Source organism: Monodon monoceros, unplaced genomic scaffold (genome assembly GCF_005190385.1).
Source record: "Monodon monoceros isolate NGI ecotype Baffin Bay Population unplaced genomic scaffold, NGI_Narwhal_1 Super_Scaffold_12, whole genome shotgun sequence".
Taxonomy (NCBI): Eukaryota; Metazoa; Chordata; class Mammalia; order Artiodactyla; family Monodontidae; genus Monodon; species Monodon monoceros.
In genome coordinates, this window is record NW_021703768.1 from 147162030 (window position 1) to 147186700 (window position 24671).

The following is a 24671-nucleotide window of genomic DNA, read 5'->3' on the forward strand; positions in this document are numbered from 1 at the left end:
TGCACCCAAGCCAGGGGCCCGGAGCTGGACTCTTTCCCTCTGCACCATCTCCCATCAGAGCCGGAGGAAGACCTGGGTCTGCCCCCCAATCCTGGAGCCCACCGAACCCACTGGTGGTGCAAGTGGCCTGGCCTCCTGGACCAACGTGGCCTTGCACATTAAGATACACACATCCCAGCTGTCCCAGATCCCAAGCTGCCTCAAACCCCTGACAACCAGGTTCCTGCTGCAGCCCACATGGCCCCAGAGCCTCCGTGATTCCCCTGATGCTCTCTGGCCAGTGCAGGGCCAGCTGAGGGAGGTGAAGATTGCCTGAAAGACCCCAGGGTCACAGGAAGCCAAGCGTCCCAGGCCTGCCAGGCATAACCCACGCTTCACACGGCCTGCAGTGGTACCACTGGGCCCCAGGCTGGCATAACCCCTCTGGCCCCCTGCTCAGGCTCCCCAGACCTGGCAGCTCCTGACCCAGCTCTGAGGAGCTCCCCCAGGACATGAGACACCACAGTGTTCAAGGCCAAGAGAAGCAGCTTCTTCTACTGTCCCACCCCATGTCCCCACTCTGTTCCCTTCCTCTAGAAGAAATGTCCTCTTCCCCAAGCAACTGACCCCAGGAATAACAAGAGTTACTAATTAATAATAATGGTGGCTTAGTTTTATTGTGCATTTACCATGTGCCAGGCACTGTTCTAAGCACTTGACATGTATTATCTCATTTAATCCTCAAAATAATCCTATGAGGCTAGTACCCTTATTAGCCCATTTTACACGAGGGGAGTGAGGCACAGAGAATTTGAGTAACATGCTCAGGGTCACACATCTAGATAGGAGGGAAGCCAGACTATGAAGCCAGGTAGTCTGGTTCCAGAGACTGAGCCCTTAGCCAGCACATCATCTGTGGATGAGATCCAACCCCTGTCCCTGGGGTTTATCTATTGACTCATCAATTCATTCATGAATTAAACACTTACTGACCACCTATTCTGTGTCAAGCACTTTGCAATCATAATCTCACTGAAAGTTTATAGCGCCTATCAGGTAGGCGTTACTATCATCCTCATTTTACAAATGAGGCAACTGATGTCCAGAGAGGTTAAGTAACTATGCAGAGACACACAGCCAACAAGATTCAAGGTAATCAAGTAAGTAGCCTAGCTAGGATTTGGCCCTTTCCACATTCATTATTCCAGTTTTTCTTTAAAAGTCCATGTCCCCCTGGTGGGTTCTCCACAGCTCTAGGAAGGCAGCAGGGAAGAGTGGGCTCTCCCAGGGCCAGGACAAGCTGTGCGCTGGACCCTGGGATGGATCATCACAGGCCTGCCCTCAAGTTGCTCTAGGTAGGATGGGCTGGGCTCTTTGCAAACTCTCAGCCACCTGAGGGGCCAACAGGAGGAACACACAGACTCTGGGGTCAGAGCAGGCTGGGCTCCTGTTCGGGTCCTGCCCTCTTGGCTCCGTAGATTTGGGCAAGTTGCTGTACCTCTCTGAGCCTCGCAGCATGTCATATAGGAGGGAGATGATAATGGCCCCTACCTCTGCTGGAGGGGATGAAGATTTTAAAAGGCAACAAATACAAGCAACTCCTTAACAACCCTTCACTCCTTTTCTCACTCATAGGGTTTTTATGAGGATTAAATAAATCAGAACCTAACATGTTCATTCATACTGCTCTCTGCCTATGTGACCGGGGCCTTGCTACCTACACTCTCCGGGCTTTGGTTTCCCCATCTATAAAATGGGCATATTAATAATACTACCTCCTAGGGTTGTTGTTAGCTTAATACATCTAAAGGACTCAAAACAGCATCCAACGCTCAATAAATGTTAGCTATTACTGCATCGTAATTATCATTGTAACTGCACAGTAAGTGCAAGTTATTGGGATCATAAATTGATTTCAATTCACCCCCTGCCTCAGGCTTCCATCCCATGGTCATCATGACCATGTGTCTCAGAGCATCTAAGCTCTGTCCTTGTGTTATGAGAAAGCTGAGTCCAGGACACCCATGACCCCAGCCTGTGGCAGAGATGCCTCCACTGGATTTCAGGAAAATGCCAGTGCTTGGCGTTTTCGGATGGCCACCATGGGACCCATCCATCGGAATGTTGTTGACGTGTCTCTGGGTAGACTCTAGAGGAAGATTCTGTCCATTCAGCCTTCCTGTGCACCAGTGATGAGCTCCCCTTTGGAACTGATGCCAGCACCAAGTACGTATCTGCAAGGGAACAGGACAAGGAAAGCCATGTGCCAGGGCTTCTTTCCCTTTCTGCCTTGGCTGCCAGGTAAACTGTGGCCAGATTTAGTACCACACAAACGTGATTTGCGCATTGAGGGCGGCCCTGCATGAACATAGGTATGGGAGCCAGAAAAACTCAAGACACCTGGCTCCTCTGTTCACCACTGTGCCACACTGGATGAGTGGCTTTGTGGCTCTGAGCCTGTTTCCTCTTCTGTAAAAAGAGAGAGAGAGCTAGAAGTCTCTGAGTTCTGCTTCCTCCTGGATGTGTGAACTTGGCAGTTCCCTCTTCGCCCTTCACTTCCGTTTCCTCTCCTGTCAAACAGGAATTATGTTAATGAGCACGTACTAGGCTGTGAGGAGGATCGCTCAAAGGGCACAGCCTGGTGCCCACTGCATGATTGGCACTTTGTAACCAGGAACTGAAAATATATTGCTTTTGTGGGTGAAGACCGCTGGGTTTGGAAATCGAAGGTTTGATGGGCAGAGTTTGCTGAAAAGTAGAGGCCTCCTGTAGCAATTTTAAAACCAAGCTTTGTGGTTTGACTGTAGCCTGGATTCTCAGTTCTTGAGTTGCAAGGACGAGTCTGTGCAAAGACCCTTGGATTCCCTGGAGGAAGGGGTCTTCTACCCAGGAGTCTGCAGTGGCCATAACCCCCACCAGCTCAGTGCGTGCCCTTTTTACGAGGTGCACTTGACGGCCTGCCATGCATGGGGCAGGATCTGCTAGGGCATGCCCAGAGGGAGCAATGCCAGGGAGCAGAGCCTGGGCCCTCCCTCTACCCACTGCCATGGGAGACTGTGCCAACACTGCACAGTCAAGAGAGGCAGCCCCACCCAGGGGCCCCTGCAACCCAAGCACGGGTCCTGGCGCCAAGGGAGGGTAGCATTGTCTCCACGGTTTTGGATGTGGCTAAGGGTGGGGGGCAGTGTGGAAGTCAAAGCCAGGAGAGGTTATGACTAGAGGCTGCTGTCCTGGCCCAAGGATGCCCCGCATCCTCTGCTTCTGTTTGCACACCTCCTGTGACTGGGATCTCCCTCTCTCCCAAAGCCACCTGCAACTTTGTCTTCCTTCTCAAGTGTGGTGCCCAGAACCAAAGCAACTTCTCCCAGAATGGTCTAATCATGCACTGGAGCGACAAGCTCCTCCTTTGCTCTACAGACTATACTTCTGTTAATGCATCCCTATTTTATTTGTTTCTCCCCACACATATCACTATCGATGACACCCAAGTCCAGGGCTGCTATCAACTAAAACTCATTCCTTCGCAACTCTTTTTTACCCCTTCCTTCTTCCATCCCTTCCTCCCTCCCTTCTTCCATCCTTCTTTCCTTTCTTCTCCCGTTTTAGAGCAATGCCCCTCTGCAGTCAGTTTTTTCAAATGTGTATTGAGCATTTGGGCATGCTACTCCTACTCTGGGCACTGGGGATTCATAAGTGAATATGTCCTGGGTCCTGCCCACAGGAGGCTTCCCATCTGCCAATGGAGAGGACAGAGGGGTAACAGCTAAAGCACCTGCCCTGAGGGTATAATTGACAGAAAAGACAAAGTGCAGAAGGACCTCAGAGGGGTGAGCAACTACCATATATGCCCAAATATTAGGTCACCCAAGTAAAGGTTAAGGGTAATCCCTATTCTCCCAACAAGAAGACGCACAGTAAAGTTGAATAATATAAACTTTAAGGTGTGGAGACGAAATAGTCAAACAGTTATTGTAATATTTATTTCTTTACTGAGAGAGATATATTTTAAATCACTTTTATATATTTAAATTTTTAATATTTCATTTATTTAATAAAATATTAATTTGGAAAGACTGCTTTCGTCCAATCTAAAATTTCAAGAAACTACTTGGTTCAAACTCTTTACACGTGCCTTTGACACTAGTGTCACCATCAGCTGGTGGGAAGGTGGGGGGAAAGAATTTTTGGTTTTCCAGAGCACATCTTAATCACAGGGACCAAGATGCTAAAACACAGCCCTTTTGGATCCAAGCGTCAGGTGACCACTGGACACTGTGTCCCCTCTGCAGGTACCATCTGCATTGCATTAGGACAATTGGGGCTTCATTTGCAGGTGTGCATTAGTGATCTGCACAACCCTGCCACTTATTTGGGTTCCCAAACAGGACTTTGCGTTTAAAAAATAAGTGACTGAGAGAGTACCCGTAATATGAGAAATTGTGACTCAAACACAAGCCAACCTTATGTTCAGACGTATATGATAAATCAGGGTGTGGTGGGGAATAGAGAAGGCTTCCCAGAGGTGGAGGCTTTGAGCTGACCTTGAAGGACGAGAACCCTTTTTGGGTGGGTCAGGCACTCGAGGCAGAAGGCACCAGAGAAACTGAGCTGCTGGGGGCTGGGGGCGGGCGGGGGCTTGTTCTCCCGGATACCCACCTTTCAATCACATATCTCCAGGCCAGCTTTGCCCCTTACTGGGAAATTTGGAGCACCTGTTTTCCACTCTCTGCGCCTCAATCTGCCTATCTGTGAAGTGGGGGTAATAACACATTTCATAAGGTCATAAAGGTTACAAGAGCATGGAAAGTAAAGACGGAAAAAAAAAAACTGGTTTGGAATTGGGTCTTCTTGGGCAAATCATTTCACCTCCTAAGCCTCAGTGTTCTGATCTGAAAAATGGAGCCCAATGAAGGCAGAGGTTAGCAGGCTTCATGCCCCACTGAGTGTGGTCTGGGTTCCTGCACAGGAGAGGTACTGAGATCTGTGGGGTGAATGAATGAATAAGGAATGCCTGTTACTCCCTCTGCCAGAGACACTGTCTCCAGCTCTTCCCATGCCGATTCTTTGCTGTGCATCAGATGGAGCTGACACGCCCCCAGGTTCTCCCTGAGCCCCGCAGAGTTACCCCATCAGTCTTAATCTTGTTTTATTTTCCTCCTGGCTTTGATCATTATATTATGTGATCTTAATTGCTTGCTATTTCTGTCTTCACCACCAGACTAGCATGGCTTGTCTGTATCTACAGTGCCCGGCACAGCCTGTGGCACATAGGATGTGCTCAATAAATATTTTAATGAATGAGCGAGTGAGTGAATTGATGAATATATGTTCCCTCCTCCCAACCTTTGGACACTGCCTAGGTTTCTCCTACTTGTAGGCACGAGATCCCACCCCAACCCATCACCCTGGCTGAACTGTTTTCAAGCCCTTTACACTGTCCGAGGTGACCTTGTGCTTGTGTTTCCGTCCCGGACCTCCTCATCCCCCACCCCTACCCCCGCACCTTCGACACCCCGCATAGAAGCTCCGCAGGGCGAGGGCTTGGCCCCCTGTGGCCCAGCGCCTGGCACACAGTAGGCCTTCTTAAAGTGTTGCGATTAATGACAGAAAGGTCAGCAGGCTAACGAGCCTGGCACCCTGAGGGCACCCAGCTGCCCAACGCGCCTTCCTGCCCCGGGCGCGGGAGCCGCGAGGGCGGGAGGCTCGGCCGTTCCCCTCCCGCCTCCCGGTGCAAACTTTCAAAAGATGCTGCGGCCGCGGCCCCGCCCCTCTCCGCGTGGTTGGAGGCGGCGGGAGGCGGGGGCGGAGCCGGCAGGCCCCGGCCGGTGGCTCCGCCTCCTCCTCCCGCCGCTGCTTCCCTCACCGCACCCTCCCCAGCTGCAGCCCGCCGGCTCGCCAGTGCAGCCGCGATGCCCCGGAGCCCGAGCCCGACCCCGGCCCGGGTTCCCGGCCCACCGCGTATTTAGCCTCCGTGCGTCCCGAGCGCGCCACCGCCAACGCCGCGCCCCGACGCAGCTATGGGCAACACTGTGCACAGGACCCTGCCAGGTACGCCGGGGAGCCCCTCCGGGAGGCGGGCGCTGAGGTTCTTCTCTCCTCGGGGGACCCTCTGGGTGACTTCCGGAGAGCCACCCCACCTACCCTTGGAGCCCTCGGCGGGCGCGGCGGGCTGGAATCTCTGGTGCTTCCCGACTCCCGGCTCAGCGCGCGCGGAGCGGCTGAGCTTTGCGCTCTGGGAGGGCGGGTACCGCGTCCTGGTTACCTTGGGGACCCCGGTGCTCTTTCTCCCGGCTTTGGCCAGATGCACGAAGGGGCCGTTGGGACGATGCTGCGCGACCCCTTGGCTTTGTTCCAGCCCAAGGGCGCTGATGAAGGAGCCCGGGACGCTCCAGGGGGGTGAATGGAACCAGGCTCCGCAGGGCTTCCGACGGCCAAAAGCCGCCCGTTGTGCCGAGACTGCAGCGGCTGAGAGTTAGGGGTGGGGGGGGTGCTCACAGGGGTACCTCAGTTACCAGCCGCTCAGCGCCCCCGCGGTACATGCTGCCTTGGTTTGGCCACGTTCCCACGCGCACCCTGGCTGCGCCCCCCTCTGGTGTCTGCTCAGCTGGGAGCTCTCTAGCCCCTTGCAGTCGCCGCTGTCGAGCGCATCGCCCCCTAGTTAACACCGCCCCAGAATTTCCGGAGCCAGAGTAAGGGGATCCAGAGCTGGAAGGAGGTGGGGGTGTGAAGACAGAGGAGGCCTTGCTAGAAAATACCTGATAATTGTGGGAATAGATCAGCGCTGCTCAAAGACTTGGAGGCTCAGTGTCTGGCACTTTGCCTACCCCAGCGCAATATGCAAAGAAGCTTCACGGTAAAGGTGTGTATTCCAATTTTATAATGAAGAAATTGAGTTTCAGTGGAGGCGAAATGACACACCCAAGGCCATGTTGCTAGTGGGGAGGGGGTCTGGATTGGGACCTATGTCTCTCTGCCCACCCTCCTCCCTGCCAAGTCTTTAGAATAAATCTTTATTTTGCCTTAAGGCTGGGCATTTGTAGCAGCCTTTAGGCAGAAGGTGAGAGACACATATGTGAGGTTTTAGGAGGAGAGGGAGGTATCACCTCCTCTATGCTCTAACAGTCCCATATAGCTCTCTCCTTCATAATTATATATCAAAAAATAATTATTTCTTCCCCTGGAAGGGATTGAAATGGATGATGCTGAGCCCCACATTCCCAAGGCCCACTTATAGGAGAGGAGCCCCTCCTTCTACTTTATAAGCCCCTGGGCAGCTTTCAGGCCACTGCACACAGAATTTACCAAATCCTCTGAGAGGTGAAGTCACCAGCAGAGCGTCACCAGTTAATCAGTGGCAGAGGTGGGATTCGAATCCAGGTCCTCTTACCTGAGAGTGGCCACGCCTCCTATGGCCAAGGCTATTGACGGCATGGGGATGGGGATGGCATGGGGAGAACCCACCACCCAGTCTGGAGGTGTCTAGGGCTATTGGCAAATAGAGCAGCAGATGTCCTCCCAGCCACAAAGACATGAGCCCCTTTGTGGGATTTCTTAATTAAGAAATGTTTATGCTGTTCTAGTAGAAAAGCCATTCTGCCACCTGTGGGTCAGCCTTGGGGTAGATGAAGGGACAGAGGCACTCTAGGCGGGCTAAATATAGCTGGATATTTATGTAGTCTCCATCCCACTCGGCCCTCTCTCTGTGGACAGGGCCACCCCGCGCTGGGAGCCTGAGGTTAAGGTCGGTCACTCATGGCAGTAGCTAATCGTGGAAAATTCAAGCTCCACTGGTGCTGAAGCTTGCACTGAGTTTGAGGAAGGAGATGGAACTGGCATTCCCGTGCCACATCAGGCTGTAGGCGCCAAAAACCTGAAGAAACATTTATTGTTTTCTGACCTGCCCGTAATTAGTTTCTCACACACATTGTGCTGTTTTTTGCACCTCTGTGCTCAGTACGTGATGCTCCCCACACCTGGAATATCCTTTCAGTGTCTAGTCCATCTTTCAAAACCCAGCTCAGTTGTCACCTCCTCCAGGAAGCTTTCCCTGACCACCCACACCTTTGCTCTGCCACCTAAATACCTTCTTGTCTCTGCTTGTTCATCAGACCACTTTGCATTGTCATCACCCGTCTCTACTACTCGCCTTGGGGCTGCCTGAGGACAGAGCCCACGTCTTGATCATCTTGTATCCCTGATTGCCCAGCTCAGAGCCTGGTGCCTGGCGGGAGCCCAAAAATTGGCGGTGGAGCTCACATGTTGCCTGCATCTTAGGCTGAAAGAACACTTGGCTCAGTGTTGCCCTGTAGAAATCCTTGTGCTTTCATTCTCAGGAAAAGGACACATGCGTGGGGTTCCTTCTACGGGACTTGAAATAGAGAGCTGGCATTTGCCGAGCACCTGGATTCCATGCCAGGCTTCCTGCATATGTGGCTTCATTTATATGCCAAGCATGCTTCTCCTTAAGGCTTCCGCACTTGCCGATCCCTCTGCCTGGAACATCCTTACCCCAGATCTCCACATGGTTTCCCCCTGCTTCTTTCAGGTCTCTGCTCCACGCGACTCCTGCCATTGCCCCTGCCCCCATCGTCTCCCACTCCCTCTCCCCTGCTTTGTGTTTTTTTCTTAGCATGGCTCACCATGTGCCATGCTGTACATGTAGTTAGCTGTTTATCGTCTGTCTCCCCAGGGAGGATTTTGCCTGTTTTATTCACTGTGGTATATTCAGCATGTGGAGCAGTGGCTGGGACATAGGAGATGTTCAGTAAATATTTGCTGAACGAATGAATTTAGTTCTTGCAACGGCTCTGCAAGGTAGGGATTATCATCTCCATTTTACAGATAAGGAAACCAAGTCTCAGAGAGGTAAAATGACTCATCCCATTTCACATGGGTCACCCAGTTGGCAGAACCAGGATTGAATCCAGGTTTATTTAGTTCCAAAGTCCTGCAGTCTTCCCCTGACATCCATGGTTCAGATGCCATTTATTGGGTACCCCAGAGTACACCTGGCATGCTATTGTACACAGTAAGGAAATGCCCCCAGAAAAGAATGCCTTTTATGATCGGTTGAGGGAAAGCCCCTTGGTGGCCCTCACAAAGGGCATCAGCAATTCAGATCAATGGCCTATAAACAAGTGTGCAGGGTTCAGCATGGGAATTTGCATTTGCTATGCTCTTACTGTGTGCATTACCCATTCCCTTTCTAGTTGCAGTTCAGACCTGCAAAATAAGGTGCCGTTCTCCTCCATTTTACAGATGAGGAGACTGAGGCACAGAGAGGTTGAGACACCTGCCCCAACTCACATAGTAAGGCAGTGGTAAAGCTGGGCTTAGCAGACCCAGGTCCGTCTTGTTTGTAATGTACTACATGGTCCTTTTTTCTGCACTCCTTTAGCCTTAATCTGGGTTTTGCAAAGCAAAGAAAGAAAAGTGTAAACATGCGTGGGGTGGGGGGGAGAGGAGGGCACAATTCCAGCAGGGAGGGGGATGGGAGGAGGAACTCTCCCCCTTCTCCCACCAGCACGTTTCAATCCCTTCCCTCCACACGCCTCTGGGGCTCACCCGTAGCTCTGGTTGGAGAAGAGGCTGAATTCAAACTGTCAGTTGGGTTTAATCATTAAGTCAGTCCATGCTTGACCAAGTCAACGGCCCTTTCTAGTGTTAGTTCAGTGAGTGGTATCCTGGAGCTCTGGAGTGAGGGAAGCGTGTTGACCCTGCTCTGTGCCAAGCCCTGAGTCAAGGGCTTTACCCACATTACCTATTTCAGATCCTCGTAACAACGCTTTAGAGGGGCTATATTTATCCCCATCTTACAGGGAGGCAGATGGAGGCTTGGAGAGGTAAAGGATAAAGGCTCACCGGTATAAGGGGGAGAACCAATCTTCCTAACCTAGATGGTCAGTCTGCAAATGCTACGTCCAGACTGGAAGCATCTGCTCCTACTGAGCCACTCAGGTGCCTTCCCTGTAGAGCCTCTTTCTTTATTTGACCTGAATACGGAACCGTGTGGCTACTGGGCCTACATGGGTCAGATCTGCTGCCCTCTGGCAGTGGGCGGTAATGCTCCGAGGGCCCGGCAGCCACTCTTTTCCCTGGATCTGGACTGTCTCAGCTCTAGGGAGGACAGCAGCCTTTGTCACTCTCACAGCCATCACGGTGGCTGCACGGATGACCCAAGCAGTGACATTCCCCTCTCTCTGCACGGCTCTTCCTCCTTTACCCAGTCACAATGTAAAGTTAGGTTGGGCTTGCCCGTCTTATCTGGCCCCATCTGCCTCTCTCCCACTGGGTCATGAAGAATCACTTTTATAGCCTCCCAGTTGAGCCAGAGGCCTGAGCCTGAGCCTCTCAAAGTGATAGTGGTTCGTCCAACAGCCCTGAAACCTACCAGGCTGTCAACACATGGTCAGGGGCCCTGACTAGTCAAGGTTCCTTGGTGAGGGCCTGCGAGGATGCTGGGGGCTGGCGTGGGCGTTGGGGGAAAGGATGGAGCAGTCTTATCCATCAGTGGAAGTGAGGAAGAGGAATGGGTCTGTCCAATGTATAGGAAACATGGAGAAGTTGCCTGTGGAGAACCTGGAGCCAGAAGGAACTGGGGCCTCGCTCTGCTTTTACCCTCTTATCCCACCTCTTCTCCCTTCCCTCTCTCTCTCCCCAGGCAGGAAAGGGGGGTAGGGAAGGCTTCCTGGGGAAGGCGACATCTGAAGGAAAGTCCAACTGAATGTCTGCCTCCCCCATTCGAATGTCATCTTTTTCTGCCTGCTTTTAGGGTCTTCTGTAGCTCAGTTGCACCAAAGCCATCCTGATCTCCGCTTAAGTGCCGTGCGCCCAGGCTGGGTGACCCTGGGGCGTGCCCTGCTCTGCATTTTCCTGACTGTGCACCTTCGTTCACTTACCTGATATCTGTTGGGCATGTGTCGTGTGCCAGCCCTGGGGTTCCGCCCTGAATGGGATGGACAGCCACAGGCGGGCCCCGTGGAGCTGGCCACTGGTGGGAGAGGGATAGAATGCTCTAGTAGAGCAGGTCACGTGACTGGTTATATCACTGCAGAGCATAAGGTGCTGCTACCCTGTGCCTCAAAGAAGGAGGGGCCGACGCCCAACACCCCGAACAAGGCCTGGCCTTGTTGTCTGTCTACTGTGGGTCGTGCACGACCACCTTTTAAAAAAAATCCTAATGACATAGAATAGGATAAAAAATAAAATATCGAGTGCATTCACGCAGGAAGAGTATTTTTGCCTCAGAAACTTTGCCTTCAGTTGTGCACGTGTGCGTGCACCTGTGCGTGTTGCGTGTCACAATGTCAAATGCATTTCTCTCCATGGGTCACAGTGGTTAAGGGCTATGGTGAGCCCACTCACTGGTCTACAGCAGCAGGAGGTCTGGTGTCCGGGTCTAGACATGCATCTTGGAGTCAGGCTACCTGGGTTCAAATCTCAGCGCGGCCATTTCCCAGTGGAGTGATGTTGGGCAAGAACTCCCCTCTCTGTGCCTCGGTTTCCTCCCTGCAAGTGGGGAGGATTCGTAGCTCCCTGCAGTTGGTGGGAGTGAACATTAAACGGAACAGAGCGGGCGGAGGCTTTAGCACAGTGTCCAGGGCAGTCATTGTCATGGTTATTGTTGCCACCATGGACAGGAGAGGCCTCAGGCCTGCCCCTGGGGTCCCTAGACGGGCTGGCTGACAAGTGCCCTTCACTTCCTGCCTTGAAAGCTCTGCCCCAGGTGACCACGAGCCCTGAGCTGAGGGGCTGGATTGGGAGTCATCCCTTTCATAGCACTGACAGCAGTTCCCAAGGGTTCCTTGAGCCCTGTCCAAGACACCTCATTTCTGAGGAGAAGAATCTGCCTGGCAGGTTGCATTTTGCAGTTTGCATCGGCTCACCAAACTTCCAGGTCTAGTGGGAGAGACTAACAAGGACAGGGCAGTTTGGTAAGTGGGGGAGGGGAAGCCCAGGGGGCTGTGAGAGCCTAGAGGAGGATGCAGGGAAGGCTTCCTGGAGGAGGTGCTATCCAGCTGAGACCGGAAAGCAGAGAAGTTAGCCACAAGGGAATGGGAAAGGCTGTTCAAGGCAGAGGGTTAGATGTGCAAAGGCCTGAGGGGAGGGAGAACGGGGCATGTGAAGGGGGAGCTGCAGAGTTCGGGGGTCCCAGTGCAAGTGGGGGTGGCAATATGAGGTCAAAGCGGTGGGTAGAGGTCAGGTCAGAGGAAGAGTGGTTTCTTGCAGGCCGGCCTGCAGTCAGAAGACTTAGCTTTCTCAGATGCCACACTCCCTGCCAGGATGATGTGCTGTGTTTGCTGGGCTGGGCCGCAAAGGCTGCTCAGAACAGGCTGTTTAATCTTCCCCATGGACAAGAAGAGTCAGCTCTGTCCTCTTTTGGACCAAAGGGCTTTCTGTACTTGGTGGTGCTCTATAAGGGCTTAAAATAGAAGCCCAGAAGCCAGGTGTGTGGTGAGAGCTTAAAGCAGAGAGGGAAGAGGAAGGGGCCCAGCGTGCGGTAGGTTGTGAGCGCCCACCTGGGGGGTGTAGCCGAGTGGTCAGAGCTGCAGCACGCCCGCCCCATGCCAGGCCCTTTTTCTGTTTCATCCCCTTTAAACCATCAGGACGAGCCTTCCAGAAGTAGTCTCCCACTTCACAGATGAGGAAACTGAGCTCAGAAGGGTCATGAGACCTGCCTTGGGTCAGGCAGCTAGGAAGTGGCAGAACAGAATTTGATCCCAAGCCTGCCTGACCCCAAAGCCCCTTCCCCCATCACTATGGGGTGCTGCCCCCGGGGGCTTCTTGGGGCTGCTGCCCCTTGGCCTCATCCTGAGCTCCTGAGTCCCCCCTCCCCACAAGCTGTCCTTCCTGCAGGCACACCTTCTTACCTTCTTTGTCCTGGGAAGGTGAATCACCTCTGTCCCCAGCAGCCAGAATGACGCTGCCTATAGAAAAGGTCCATCCACCAACCCCGCTCATCTCACCCCAGGCCTGGAGACTCTAACTAAAAAGGTGGAGGTGGCCTCTGGGAATCCTGCCCTGGAGGAGAAGGGGTGAACTGGAGCTCTGCAGCCCTTCCTCCTGCCTGACTAGGGCTCAGGCTCCTGATGTGTCTGCCTGGTAAAAGCTGGCCCGTGCTCGGCCATCCCCACCCCCCACTGGCAGGTGTCACCATGCACCCACATCCTTTCCCCTGAGCCCGGCTGCTACCCAGAGCTCCAGGCAGCCCCTACCAGTCGGTCAGCAAGGGCCTGGGGCCAGGGTGAGCGCCCTTTGTCACCCTGCACCCAGGCTTTCCTGCAGGCCAGGAGCATCCTGTCCCCCTGGTGTGCTGTCATTGTTAACAGAGTTGGTAATGGCACAGGCTGGGGGCCTCCATCCCTGGGTCTGAGTCTTAGCTCTGCCCCTTATTATCCAGACGAACGACTTGACCTCTCTAAGCTCTGAGTCCCCTTTTTGCAGAAAGGAGATAGCAATGTTGCATCTCAGGCCTGCAAAGCCTCTGACAGGTAGTGAGTGCTCACAGGGGGCACCTGTTATGATTATGTATTCACTAGACAAACAAGCCCCTGCTCCCTGCTGGGCCTGGTGCTCCCAAGGGAGACAGACACAAAAGAATAATAATAACCACTAGCTTGTATCACTCAGCCAGGCTGTGCCAGACATTGTTCTCAGCAGGTACCTGCATTTAGCCCTCAGGACAAGCCCTGTGAGAGAGCTACTATTTTTAGTCCCATATAACTATTGAGAGAACAGAGAGGGAAAGTAGCTTGCCTAAGGGCACACAGCTTGGGTAGTCCAACATGATTCCCGCTAGAAGGAAGCAATGTTGATGTGGGATGGATGACTGCCAGGTTGAGACAGGGGGCCAGGTGGGGGGCATTTCACATTTGCCCTGGAAGCCTTCATAGTATTGAGCAGAAACTTGTGAGCATTTAGATTTGTCTGGCAGATTTCTTTTCAGTTGTTCACCTACTTCTGAAGTTGTTTATCTCACATCCCACCTTTAGGCATGGCAGGGTAGGGCCACTCTCCCGGTGGCTTATGGGGACTCCAGCTGATATTCCCAAAGTCTGATGTGTAGATCTCCAACCCCCTTTCAAGGCAGGCCAGGGGTCGACTGATGTCCTGAGAGTTTTCTGGAGAGCAAAGCAAGGGCCACGTCAGCCCCAGAGGGGCAAAGGATCCCCAGCAACATAGCCTGGGGACCCTTGGAACCTGAGAGCTGCCTGCAGATCCATGAGACAGGGGAGCAGACTTGATAGGGAAGGGTACTGTGGACCAAACACAGACATGACCAGACGTGTGTGGACATCACATGAGATTTCAGCTCAGTCAAAGGAAGAACTTTCTAACTGTGGAAGCTATCTGGAAGTGGAATGAGGGCAGTCGGGGAGAAAGTACCCTTTGCCAGAGTGGCGTGGGTGTTTAGCCCAATTGGGACCTGACATGGACATTGTAGAGGCAACTAGAGCATCAGATGGATCCGGGATGAATTGTCCATTAAGGTGCCTTTTGATCCCGGGGTCTTAATAAGAAGTGCTAGCCAGTGCTCATCTGCTGAACGCGTGGAGGGCCCTTCATAATCTCTCACTTTTCTAATCCCCCTGCCAGTTCTGCATGTTGGGAGGCTTTAGCCCCATTTTACAGAACAGGAAACTGAGGCACAGAAAGATGAAGCCACCTGCCCCCTTCTGGGTCTGTTCCCTCCCCTGTGACCTCCCAGCCTCAGCAACTTTCCACACTTAGCAGCAGGTACTTCTGAGCAGCAGCCATTCTTGGATATCAGTGCCAGCTCGCTCTCCTCCCTTCCCCTTCATTCTCCTTATTACCAGGACTCAGGGCAGCTCAGAGCTGGCCTCTTGTATCACCTCTGGGCAGAGGGGAGAGGGTTCTTTAATGAGTAAACCATCTGGGGATACGGGTGGGGTGGTGGCGTCTGGGGCAGTACTGGCAGTCGGCACAAGGCCCACAGCTATTAACAAGTGTGTTCTGTTTACATCCTCAACATTACACATTGTTTACATCATAATTGTATCCCTCAGGCACGTGTTTTCTTTCCTTTTCCCCAAGGAGATGCCCACCCATCTCATAAATTCCGAGAATGCTCAGAATCACCATGTCCCACCTCCCATTTGGCAGATCAGGACTCTGAGGGCAAGAGCCTTGCAAAGGGTCACACAGGGATGACAGGTGGGGTCTTTGGCTGGAATCCCAGGAGAGATGGTGGAAAGAGCACTGGTTTTGGAGGTAGTCTCATGTTCAAACCTCAGTTCTTCTCTATGTAAGCTAAGTGACCCTGGGCAAGTCACTTCCCCTCTCTGAACCTTCATTTCCCATCTTTAGGATGGGGAGAATGATGGTGACCCCCCTCATGGGATTGTGATGAGGAATAAATAGGAGACTCCATGAGAAGTCTGAGCCAACATAAGATGGGGGCTCTGTAAATGGGCATGTCTCACCCTCTTTGCCAGAGGTGACTTTGGATTCCTTGAAGGCAAGGAATCTGTGCTCTTGAAATTGATGAAAAGGAGAGGAGCTATAGGACCAAATAGTCCTGCTGGGTCTCACCTCTCAAATCCCTGCAATAGATTCCTAAAGTACTCGCTGGCTGGCTAGGGAAGCAATTCCACATAATGGTTAAGTGTGTGCATGGCTTTGGATTCAGGTCTGAGTGAAATCCTGACCCAGCTGTTTGCCTGCACCATGACCTTGGGCCATCCCCTCCTCATCTGGGCCTAATGTCCTCATCTGGGAAATGGGTTCATAAGGATGTAGAGAGGCCCCAGTGAGCCAACAACTCGCAGATCATCAGAGCTTAGGATGTATGATATGGAGATTCTTATCAGGACTCCTGAGTTCGCATTTCCAACATTCATCCTTTACTTCTTGGGTCGGGGCAGAAGCCCATGCAGACTTCCTGCAGGCATCCTCAATCTATACTCAGTGGCTCTTGGGAGCCCTCAGACGTTTGGAGATAGGCCAGTCTGACAGATGAGGGGGAGAGGGAGAAGAAAGCTGGATCTTTGGAGAAGGAAGGAGAGTGGGAGGGGCACCCTTGAGTCACTTCTCTGTGGGCCTCAAAGCCAAACATGGCAGGGAAGGAATCTACTTTAGTTGAGGACCTACTGTGTGCCAGGCTCTGTTCCTTCCCTGTAGGGATAACTTCTACACTTAGCCCAAAGCACCCATAGCATCTTCTTCCTAGCCTTGGGAGCCAGGCTGGTATGGTTCTAATGCTAACTCCGCCACTTCCTGGCTGTGTGGCCTTGGGCAGCTCTCCCAGCCTCTCTGATCCTCCCTTCCTCACCAGCAGTGGGTCTGGTAGCAGTCACCTCCTTCAGCACTGTCAGGAGGATCACAGGAAGTCTGGTGGGTGGAGGGCCAGCCCCAGGCTCCGGATGGCCCCCTGGGAGGTCTGCCTCTCTGATCATGCCCCACCTCCAATCCCCTTTTAAACCTTGGGGACATTAGGCTCTGGGGTTCCATCCCCCTGCTATAATCTGCCACTGCTTTCCTTTTTTTAGATGCTGCTTGTTGTTCCTCCCAAGTTCTGCCAACCTGTGGCCTTTGAGTTGCTCAAAACAGGCTGATTGATGACATCCACCACCACACCTGCCCCTCTCTGAGACCAAGCCAGGGCCTCACTCCACCTCTGTCCCAGAAGGTGGCTTATGCCTCTTGTACATAGCCTACTTTTTTCTTGTAGGTCAGGGGGTAAGCGAGAGACCTTGGGAGGAATGAGGCATAAAACAGGAAGGATGCAACCTTCAGGGTCAGACGGGACCAGATTCAAAAACAGGCACTAGCCTCACAGGCTGGGTGGTCTCTGGCCAGGACGTCCGCCTCTCTGGGCCTCAGTTTCTTCACTTGGAAGCCACCTGGCAGGGTGAGGCCATGAGTGAATGGGCCGTGTGGTGAGCCCCCGGTACACACAGGTGAGAACAGTTGGTGTTCTAGGAGAGTTTCCAGCTGCTCTTGAGCCTGAAAAGCAGGGCCAGTGGACCTATTGTTTCAAAATTGGGACAGGGGCCCTGAAGGTGCCCATCTAGGGCTGAGGAGAGTGAACAGCCAGGCTTCTGGGCACCACCCAGGCTGGGGGAGTGGCTGCTATCAGGGCAAAGAGAAGGAGGGAGCTGGCCCATCAGCTGGCTTAGCAGGCAGCTGCCAGAAGCTACCTGGAGGAGAAGCAGGTGCCAAGGGACAGGACCGTGCCAGCGGTTAGAAGCTGCGTTTGAAACCTGGACTGGTTTTCCCGCTCCAGCTGTGCCAGATCATTTTGATAGGCAGGGAAGAAAGGAACGGGCAGTTTCTATGGGAAGACCCAGGACTTGAATCTCATTTTTCAGAGAGACGGATCCTCAGAGGCTCTTTCCCTTCTCCAAACCCTTCAGTGGCCCCCAGAGCCTTCTTGAGGACCTTAGCCTCCTCTGCTAGGCCTTTAAGACCCTTTGTGTTGTAGCTCCTGACTCCCTCTCCACCCTCCCCTTTCCCGCCTACGCTCTATTCCCTGCAGTTCCCCAAGGGCGCTCAGCTTGTTCTCACCTCCAGGCCTTTGCCTGTGCTGTTCCCTCTGCCTGAAACACGGTTCCCCATCCTTTATCATGCCCCACCCCCAGCCATTTCTTTCTCAGACTGCAGAGTGGCCCCTCTGAGAAGCATCCCCATGGCCCCAGCCCTCCGTGCTGACCACCCTGTGCAGTCATGGTGTCTTGTGTCCATGCCCTCTGCTGGTCTCTCAGCTCTGGGGTCAGGGACTGTGTGTGACTCGTCAGTGCATGCGTCCCTGCAGCCAGTGCGGCCCTGGCATGGAGCAGATGCTCCTTAAATGTCAGATGAAGGAGGAAGTGATGTACTTGAAAAAGAATGAGGGCACGTTCCCCCCCACCCTCTGCAGCAGTGGGGTCCTAACCCTGGGAGCCGGCGCTTCTGAAGTTGGAGCTTCCTGGGTCCCTTTATCAAGAAGAGACCTCGACCGAGGGGCCCAGCAGAGGGTCGGAGCCGGCTTGGGAATCCCAACTCTGCTGAACACGCTTGGAAGGGGCGTTGGGATGACCTCACTCCCTGGGAACTCAGTGCATCTGAGCCCACTTGAGCCAAGAGGGCTGCCACTTAGACCTGGAAGGAGAGGGCTTTTCTCCCAACGAGCAGTGTCGCGTGACCTCCGGCCTCCCCCCGGGCCTCCACGCAGCTGCTGACTGGAGTGTTATGCCTTTCCGGCTGCACTGTGCTGACCAGGTTCTGTTTGCAGAGAATAGGAGCGGGGAGGAGCCTGGTGGCGGTTTCCAAGTGTGGGCTGGCCCCTTTCCACCCTGGGTGCCGGCTGACCAGGCCTCTGAAACAGAGAACAAAGTCCTGTTAGGCTGGAGTCTGTCTGCTGGATGCATGTCACTGCCCTTTTTGGCAGAGGTGAAGGAGGCTTGGTTATTTTTTTCTAATCCACTTTCAAACCCACCAATAGAAAAGTTACTTTCTGTTGCCAAAGGAGACTGATATCCCCGCCCTGCTTTGGGTGACGGGAAGCCTTGCCAAATGCCAGCCTTGCCTTTTCCTCTCTAAAGCCCGCGTGTGCACACACACGTGCACCCTGTTGCTTCCTACCTCTGTCACTTGAAACAGAGACTTGTTACTGAAGGTCCACAGTCTGAGGTGGGATGTTGTGCGGGTTCAGAAAGCCCCTGAAGTTGTACATCAGATTGTGTGAGTGGAGTGTGGGTGTGTTTCGGTGGGAGAGGGGCCGGTACAGCTGTCACTGTGCTTAGCAAGGCACACGACCCCCGCCCCCAAAGGCCACAGGCGGCCGCCTTGGAGAGGGGACAGGGATGGGAGGAAGGGCCCGAGCCTGGCCCTCTCCTGCCACTGCCCAGCTTTGCTGCCTTGGTTTCCTCCTCTGGAAAATGAAGGTGGTAAAACCTACCCTGAAGGGTTGTAAGAATGTAAACTCAATACACAAAGGCCTGTGCCGGCACATAACGAAGGCTCAGTAAAAGGCTAGTTAAATCCCCTAGTGAGAGGGAGGGGATAGAATAGACTGTCCTCGCAGTTGGCAATTCCCTTTCCCGGTGGAGCGGAATCTGATGAAAATTTCAGCCAGAATGCCATCTGCTGAATGCCAGCAAGCTGGAGGCCGTCATCTCGGCAGCCAGAGAAGCTGGAGCCGTTGCTTCCTGCCATCCTCCTGGCAGTAAATGCCATTTCCTTGGGCTCTTTTTAGATCAAAGGAAAGGCTGGGTTGGGGCGATGAGCGGGCATCATTCAGGGGTGGCACAGTGCACATTTGGGACGCTGCTGGGATGGCTTAAAAATAGGCCTCTGTCCTTGGACACCCAGGGAAAGTGACCCTGGGGTTTTCAAAAGGCCTTTCCTGGCCAAGGTTACCAACCCTCCATGGGAGAAACATTGCAGGATATAATCCCCTGACCCTACAAGTAGCCATCTTCGACCCAGGAATAAACCTTTTCTCGGCAAAGACATTAAATAAGGTAACTAAAGGGGGTGGGGGGGGGAACCCAGTGTTAAGTGAACACCTACTACGTGCCACACACCGAGTCTGACCAGCTGGCCTCATTCGTCCTCAGAGGAATCGTGCAGGGTGGAGATGACTCTTACCAGTTTTCTAGGTCTGGTTAGGGGACGGGGCAGAGAAGTTAAGCATGTACCTCAAGATCACACAGCTACGAAACAACAAAACCAGAATTTAAACCCCCATCTGCCTGACTCCAAGCCTGTGCTCTTTTTAACCGCCTCTCACATTGAGATTTAGAAAATAAAAGTGTGGGAGAGATGGAGTGAGGGGCTTTCCCAGGGGTTGGACCTGATATTCCCTGCAGGGGAGGGAATGAACGTTTAGTGCACATCCATCGTGTGCTGGGACTCCTGCTGGGAGCTTTCTGTGCTCTCATCGCTCCTCCCAGCAGCCTGAGATGAGGCTCTGCATTCACACACTATTCACAGATGGTGACTTGTCCAAAGGCCCCTCAGACAAATTAGCAGCAAAGCATGGGTTCGAACCCAGAGCCCGTGAGGGCCGTTCTAAAGCACTGATGTGAGTAAATCACAGAGCAGCAGCCCGCGGAGCAGTTCTGATGTCCCCCTGCTTTCCCGAAGTACTAGCCCAAGGCTGGCAGTGGCAACATTTGTTTAGCCAGAACAGAGCTCCCTCCTCCCTGAATACTGACAGCCACTCATCACCCACCCCCCAAAATCTGTACTCATACGTTTTCGAGTGGGGCATTGCTTCCTTGACTAAACGCTGGAAAGACCCTTCCCTCTGGTCTTGGAGGGGCTGCAGCAGCCTCTGGTTAACCATGAGGGGTGGGCCAGGACTGTCCCCTCCTTCCTACACACAGGAAGAGACTACAGAGCCTCTCCTCGGTTCCCACCGCATAGAAACTCCTTCCCCCTGCCTTGTTCTTAGAGTCTCTAGACCGAGTTCCTGGCCAGAGAGAGGGAGGCACACCCGCACGAGGCCAGTGGAGACTCTGCCTTGCATGGGAGGAAAGGGTCTGGTCCCTGGTGTGGGCTGGGGGCCCCTCCCTGGCAGAAGGTGACACCTTCTCACCAGTGACAGGGTGTCCATTTAAATCTGGTCCTGGCACCAGCAGCCAGGAACCTCTGTGCCCGTGGACTCAGCCATTTGGGGGAACAGCTGAAGTCATCTCCAGGAGGGGAACAGCAGAGGACATTTTGGCTCTCAATGGAATATTCTGCAGTGGTGAAACAGAAGAGTGAATGCTTGGGAGCCATGTGGGAAAAGATGCCTTTTATATAATGTTGAGTTAGGAAAGAAAAGGCAGGAGGCAAAATTAAATGTGTGCTCTGGTTGCAAGGAAGTTAGAAAAGGTACTCAGTACTACTTAATGCTTAGTACTTCTGTGCTACTTATGGAGGAAAGTCAGGACAGGAGGAAAGAGCGCTGGTTTGGGGTCAGACAGAGCTGGGTTCATATCTCCTTGTAGCCGCAGGAAGTTTTTTTTCCTGGAAAATAAAGACAGTAATCCTGTGGGCGAGGATTTGTATTGAGAATTAACTGCAACCTTGTTTCAGAAACATCCGGCCCAAGACATGGCACCTAGTGAGGGCACAGCCAGTGGTTCTTCCGTGGATAAGGGCCAGGCAGGATAAAGGCCAACATGAAAAATGCAATGTGAGTTAAGGTGTGAATGTGGGGAGAAGAGGCGAAATTTTCTCCTTCTTCCCAAACTTTCTCTAATATGGCTGTGGTGTTTATTGCTGTAATTTAAATGACAAAGTTCAGGTTTTCCATTGACGTCCCTGAACTAGGATGTTCTCCGAGGCCCGTGGGGTCCATGGCCACAGTTTTCTGTTTCATGTAGAAGCTGCTTTCCCTGAGCTGAGCTAAAAGCCGACGCTGGTGTACAATTTGCAGATTGCTTTTTGTTCTTTCATTTTGAGCATTTTCAATTTGTGTAAATAACACATCCTCTTAGAGACTTTTTCGCTCTGGTTTTCTTTATCTCACGTCAGGACTCTGGCCTCAGAGGAGGGAAAAGTAGTGTTTATCCCTCATTCCCTGAAGGAAGTTGGATCATCTAATCAAAATTAAACAAATACGTAAACTTCGCTGGTTACTTGGCTGCCTTTTATGCTAACATATAGCTGGTTTAGCAGGAAACATCCCCTTGTAGTAACAAAGCAGTATCTCTCCACACCCCAGCATCCATCGAAATCGCCAGGCCACTCTGAAGGAACAGTTGCTTAGGGTCCCCAAGCCAGTTTTGTAAAGAAAGTCTCTGATTGAGAGGTAAGGTTGGAAAAACAACAGTGATGGGAGCTGAGATAAAAGTAATCAAATAACGGTGGCTTGTGGTCTTTGGTGCTTTTGATCTCTAGTCCTATTTAATGTTTCCTGGAGAGGTTGCCAGCGGCGGGGACCTTGGAGAGAATCCGGCCTGTTAGACACAGGAGGAGACTGCTGCCCAGGGTTGGGTGGCTGGTACAAGGCCACAGCATGCGTGGAGAACGCAGGCTCTGCTGTCCTGGGCGGCCTCTCCGGATGGTTTACACCCGGGCAGTATTTCCCCCACTCGTCTGATTTTTGTCCTGCCGGAATTGCTGTCCAGTGGTCCCTTACTCTTATCTTTGTGGTTCCGGAGATGGCCCACAGCCTGGCTCTGTGTCCACCCTCCTCTCTGCCTTAGGGGCCCTCCCTAACAGGCAGTGCCGGCCTGTTCCACTGGAGGCCCCTAGTGGCTCCCTCTCCCCGTGGTGTGTACTCTGAGCCTCCCAGGCTGGCATTCCGGGCCTTCCTGGCTGGTCCCTATGATGCGATGGCACCCTCACCCCTCACCCCTGCAAAGCAGTGGCTGCCCAACCTCAGATACCCTCTGTCACACCTACCGTAGTACTTACCCTCCCCTCCAAGTCCAGCTTCCCCCACCTCTGCCCCTAGTGTTCCCTCTGCCTGGAATGTAGACTCCCTTAAGACCTGGCTCTGTGGACATAACCCCCTGCCCTCCGGCCCCTGGCTGAGTCTGGGGTCTCCTCTGGGCCTAATAGTCCCCCAATGCCAATGCCTAATGGGGTCTCTATTGTTATTATCGGTCCCTAATGTTCATGTCTATTCATCTGTGTGTCTTCTCTTCCACGGAGAGACTCAGATCTCCACAAGGGCAGGATTGTATCATCACCTGTGCTCCCTCAGTGCTTCACACCAGCAGACGCATCTGCAGAAAAGATGGATGGATGGGTGGATGGATGATGGACAGACGGATGGATGAATGGACAGATGGATGAATGAATGGATAGATGGATGCATGCATGGTTGGATGGTTGGATGGATGGATAGGTAGATAGATGGATGGATGGATAGATGGATGGATGGATGGATGGGTGGGTGGATGGATGGATGGATGGACGGATGGATGGATGGATGGATGGATGGGTGGGTGGGTGGATGGATGGAAGGACGGATGGATGGATGGAAGGATGGATGGATGGATGGATGAATAATGGACTGAGCATTTTGCCTGCAGCCCTCCTCCACCAGTTCAATGCCTAGCAGGCCTGCCTAGGGGTACAAGGAATCAACAGGTGGCCTCTGCATCCCTCTCCTACGTCAGGGGTCTACAGCCCAGCCCTTCTGTCCATCCTGTGTTGATTCCTAAACAGCAGAGAGAATAAGGTAAAATGGCTAAAAAGGCAGGACGGAGGTCACACAAACATGGCTTCAATTGAAGCTCTGCCTTTAGTGAAGCCGGCTGTGTGACTTCAGGCAAATAAATCAACCTCTCTGAAACACCATGTCTTCATCTGCATGAAGGGGATAATGGTAGTCCTTCCCTCATACGGTTATTATAAGGATTAAATGAGGAAATGCATAGTAAGTAACCAGGGATGGAGGAGGAAAGGTGGGAAGGATGATGCCCCCACCTCCAGATGGGGCCACCTGGGTTTGTGGCCAGTGTCCAGATCCTTTGAAAGGAGACTATCCCAAGATTCTCCAGGTCCTTTGGGGCAAAATTCCCATAGAAATGAATTATGAAAGGTGTATGTTCTAGAAAAGCCAGCCTTGCTTATAAAGAATGCCTTCCTCTTCTGTGGGTAAAGGGGAAGGGAAGTCAGAATCCTGGCTTGGGTGTCCTTTGGAACCTCAGTATTATGATCATGTTATTAGTTGCTTATTAACCACATGCTCTGTGCCAGGCAGTATTCTAGGAACTTCATCCACGTGTTCATTTAGCAGCTGTGTGAGTTAAACAATGTCCCCATTTTACAGGCAGGGAAACAGGCTAGAGAAGTGATAGGATCTCCTGCATATCACACAGCCAGGAAGTGCCAGAGAGCTGAGATTCCAGGATGTGCTGGGGATCCCAAGAGTGCGCCCAAATTGCCTTGTTTTTTAATAAAAATTACACAGAGAAAAGCAACCAAAGACTCCCCACTACTCCCCAAGAATCCAAGGCCGCTGTTCCCTTTAGAGGGACTTTGTAGCCCGCAGGCGGCTTTTGGAGGAAGCCTCTAGATGTGGAGGGATTTGATGGGGATGGAGAAGTCAGTTGACCCCAGCCTGGCTCTTGTGACCAGCTCATCGGTGTTGGCCTGTCTGGGAGTGAAACAGCTCTGAACAGTTTCAGAGGGGCCTAACAGTTTGCGAGGGCGCCTAACCCTCCTGCCTGTCTCTTCCCGCAGACTCGAGCCCGCCCGCGCGCCTCCTGGCCACCCGGCCTTGCTGCGGCCCTGGCCCGGAGCGGCGCCCGGTCCTGGGCGAAGCGCCGCGTTTCCATGCACAGGCCAAGGGCAAGAACGTGCGGCTGGACGGCCACTCGCGCCGGGCCACGCGGCGCAACAGCTTCTGCAACGGGGTCACGTTCACGCAGCGGCCCATCCGGCTATACGAGCAGGTGCGGCTGCGCCTGGTGGCCGTGCGCCCGGGTTGGAGTGGGGCGCTGCGTTTCGGCTTCACGGCGCACGACCCATCGCTCATGAGTGCCCAGGACATCCCCAAGTATGCCTGTCCTGACCTGGTCACGCGGCCTGGTTACTGGGCCAAGGCGCTGCCCGAGAACCTGGCGCTGCGCGACACTGTGCTGGCCTACTGGGCGGACCGCCACGGCCGTGTCTTCTACAGCGTCAACGACGGCGAGCCCGTGCTCTTCCACTGCGGTGTGGCCGTGAGCGGCCCTCTCTGGGCGCTCATCGACGTCTACGGCATCACCGACGAGGTGCAGCTCCTCGGTAGGTCGCGGCTC

General features: G+C 53.2%; 1 protein-coding gene across 1 annotated transcript in view; it reads left to right on the forward strand.

Moving 5' to 3' along the window:
* Positions 1 to 5850: 5850 nt before the first annotated feature.
* The window catches only part of NEURL1B (neuralized E3 ubiquitin protein ligase 1B), a 37923-nt gene continuing 19102 nt past the window's right edge, over positions 5851 to 24671 (forward strand). The window contains exons 1-2 of the mRNA XM_029218406.1: positions 5851 to 6027; positions 24112 to 24657. Coding sequence (XP_029074239.1) covers positions 5997 to 6027; positions 24112 to 24657 — 577 coding nt within the window. The 5' untranslated portion in view covers positions 5851 to 5996. The remainder of the gene's footprint in view (positions 6028 to 24111; positions 24658 to 24671) is intronic.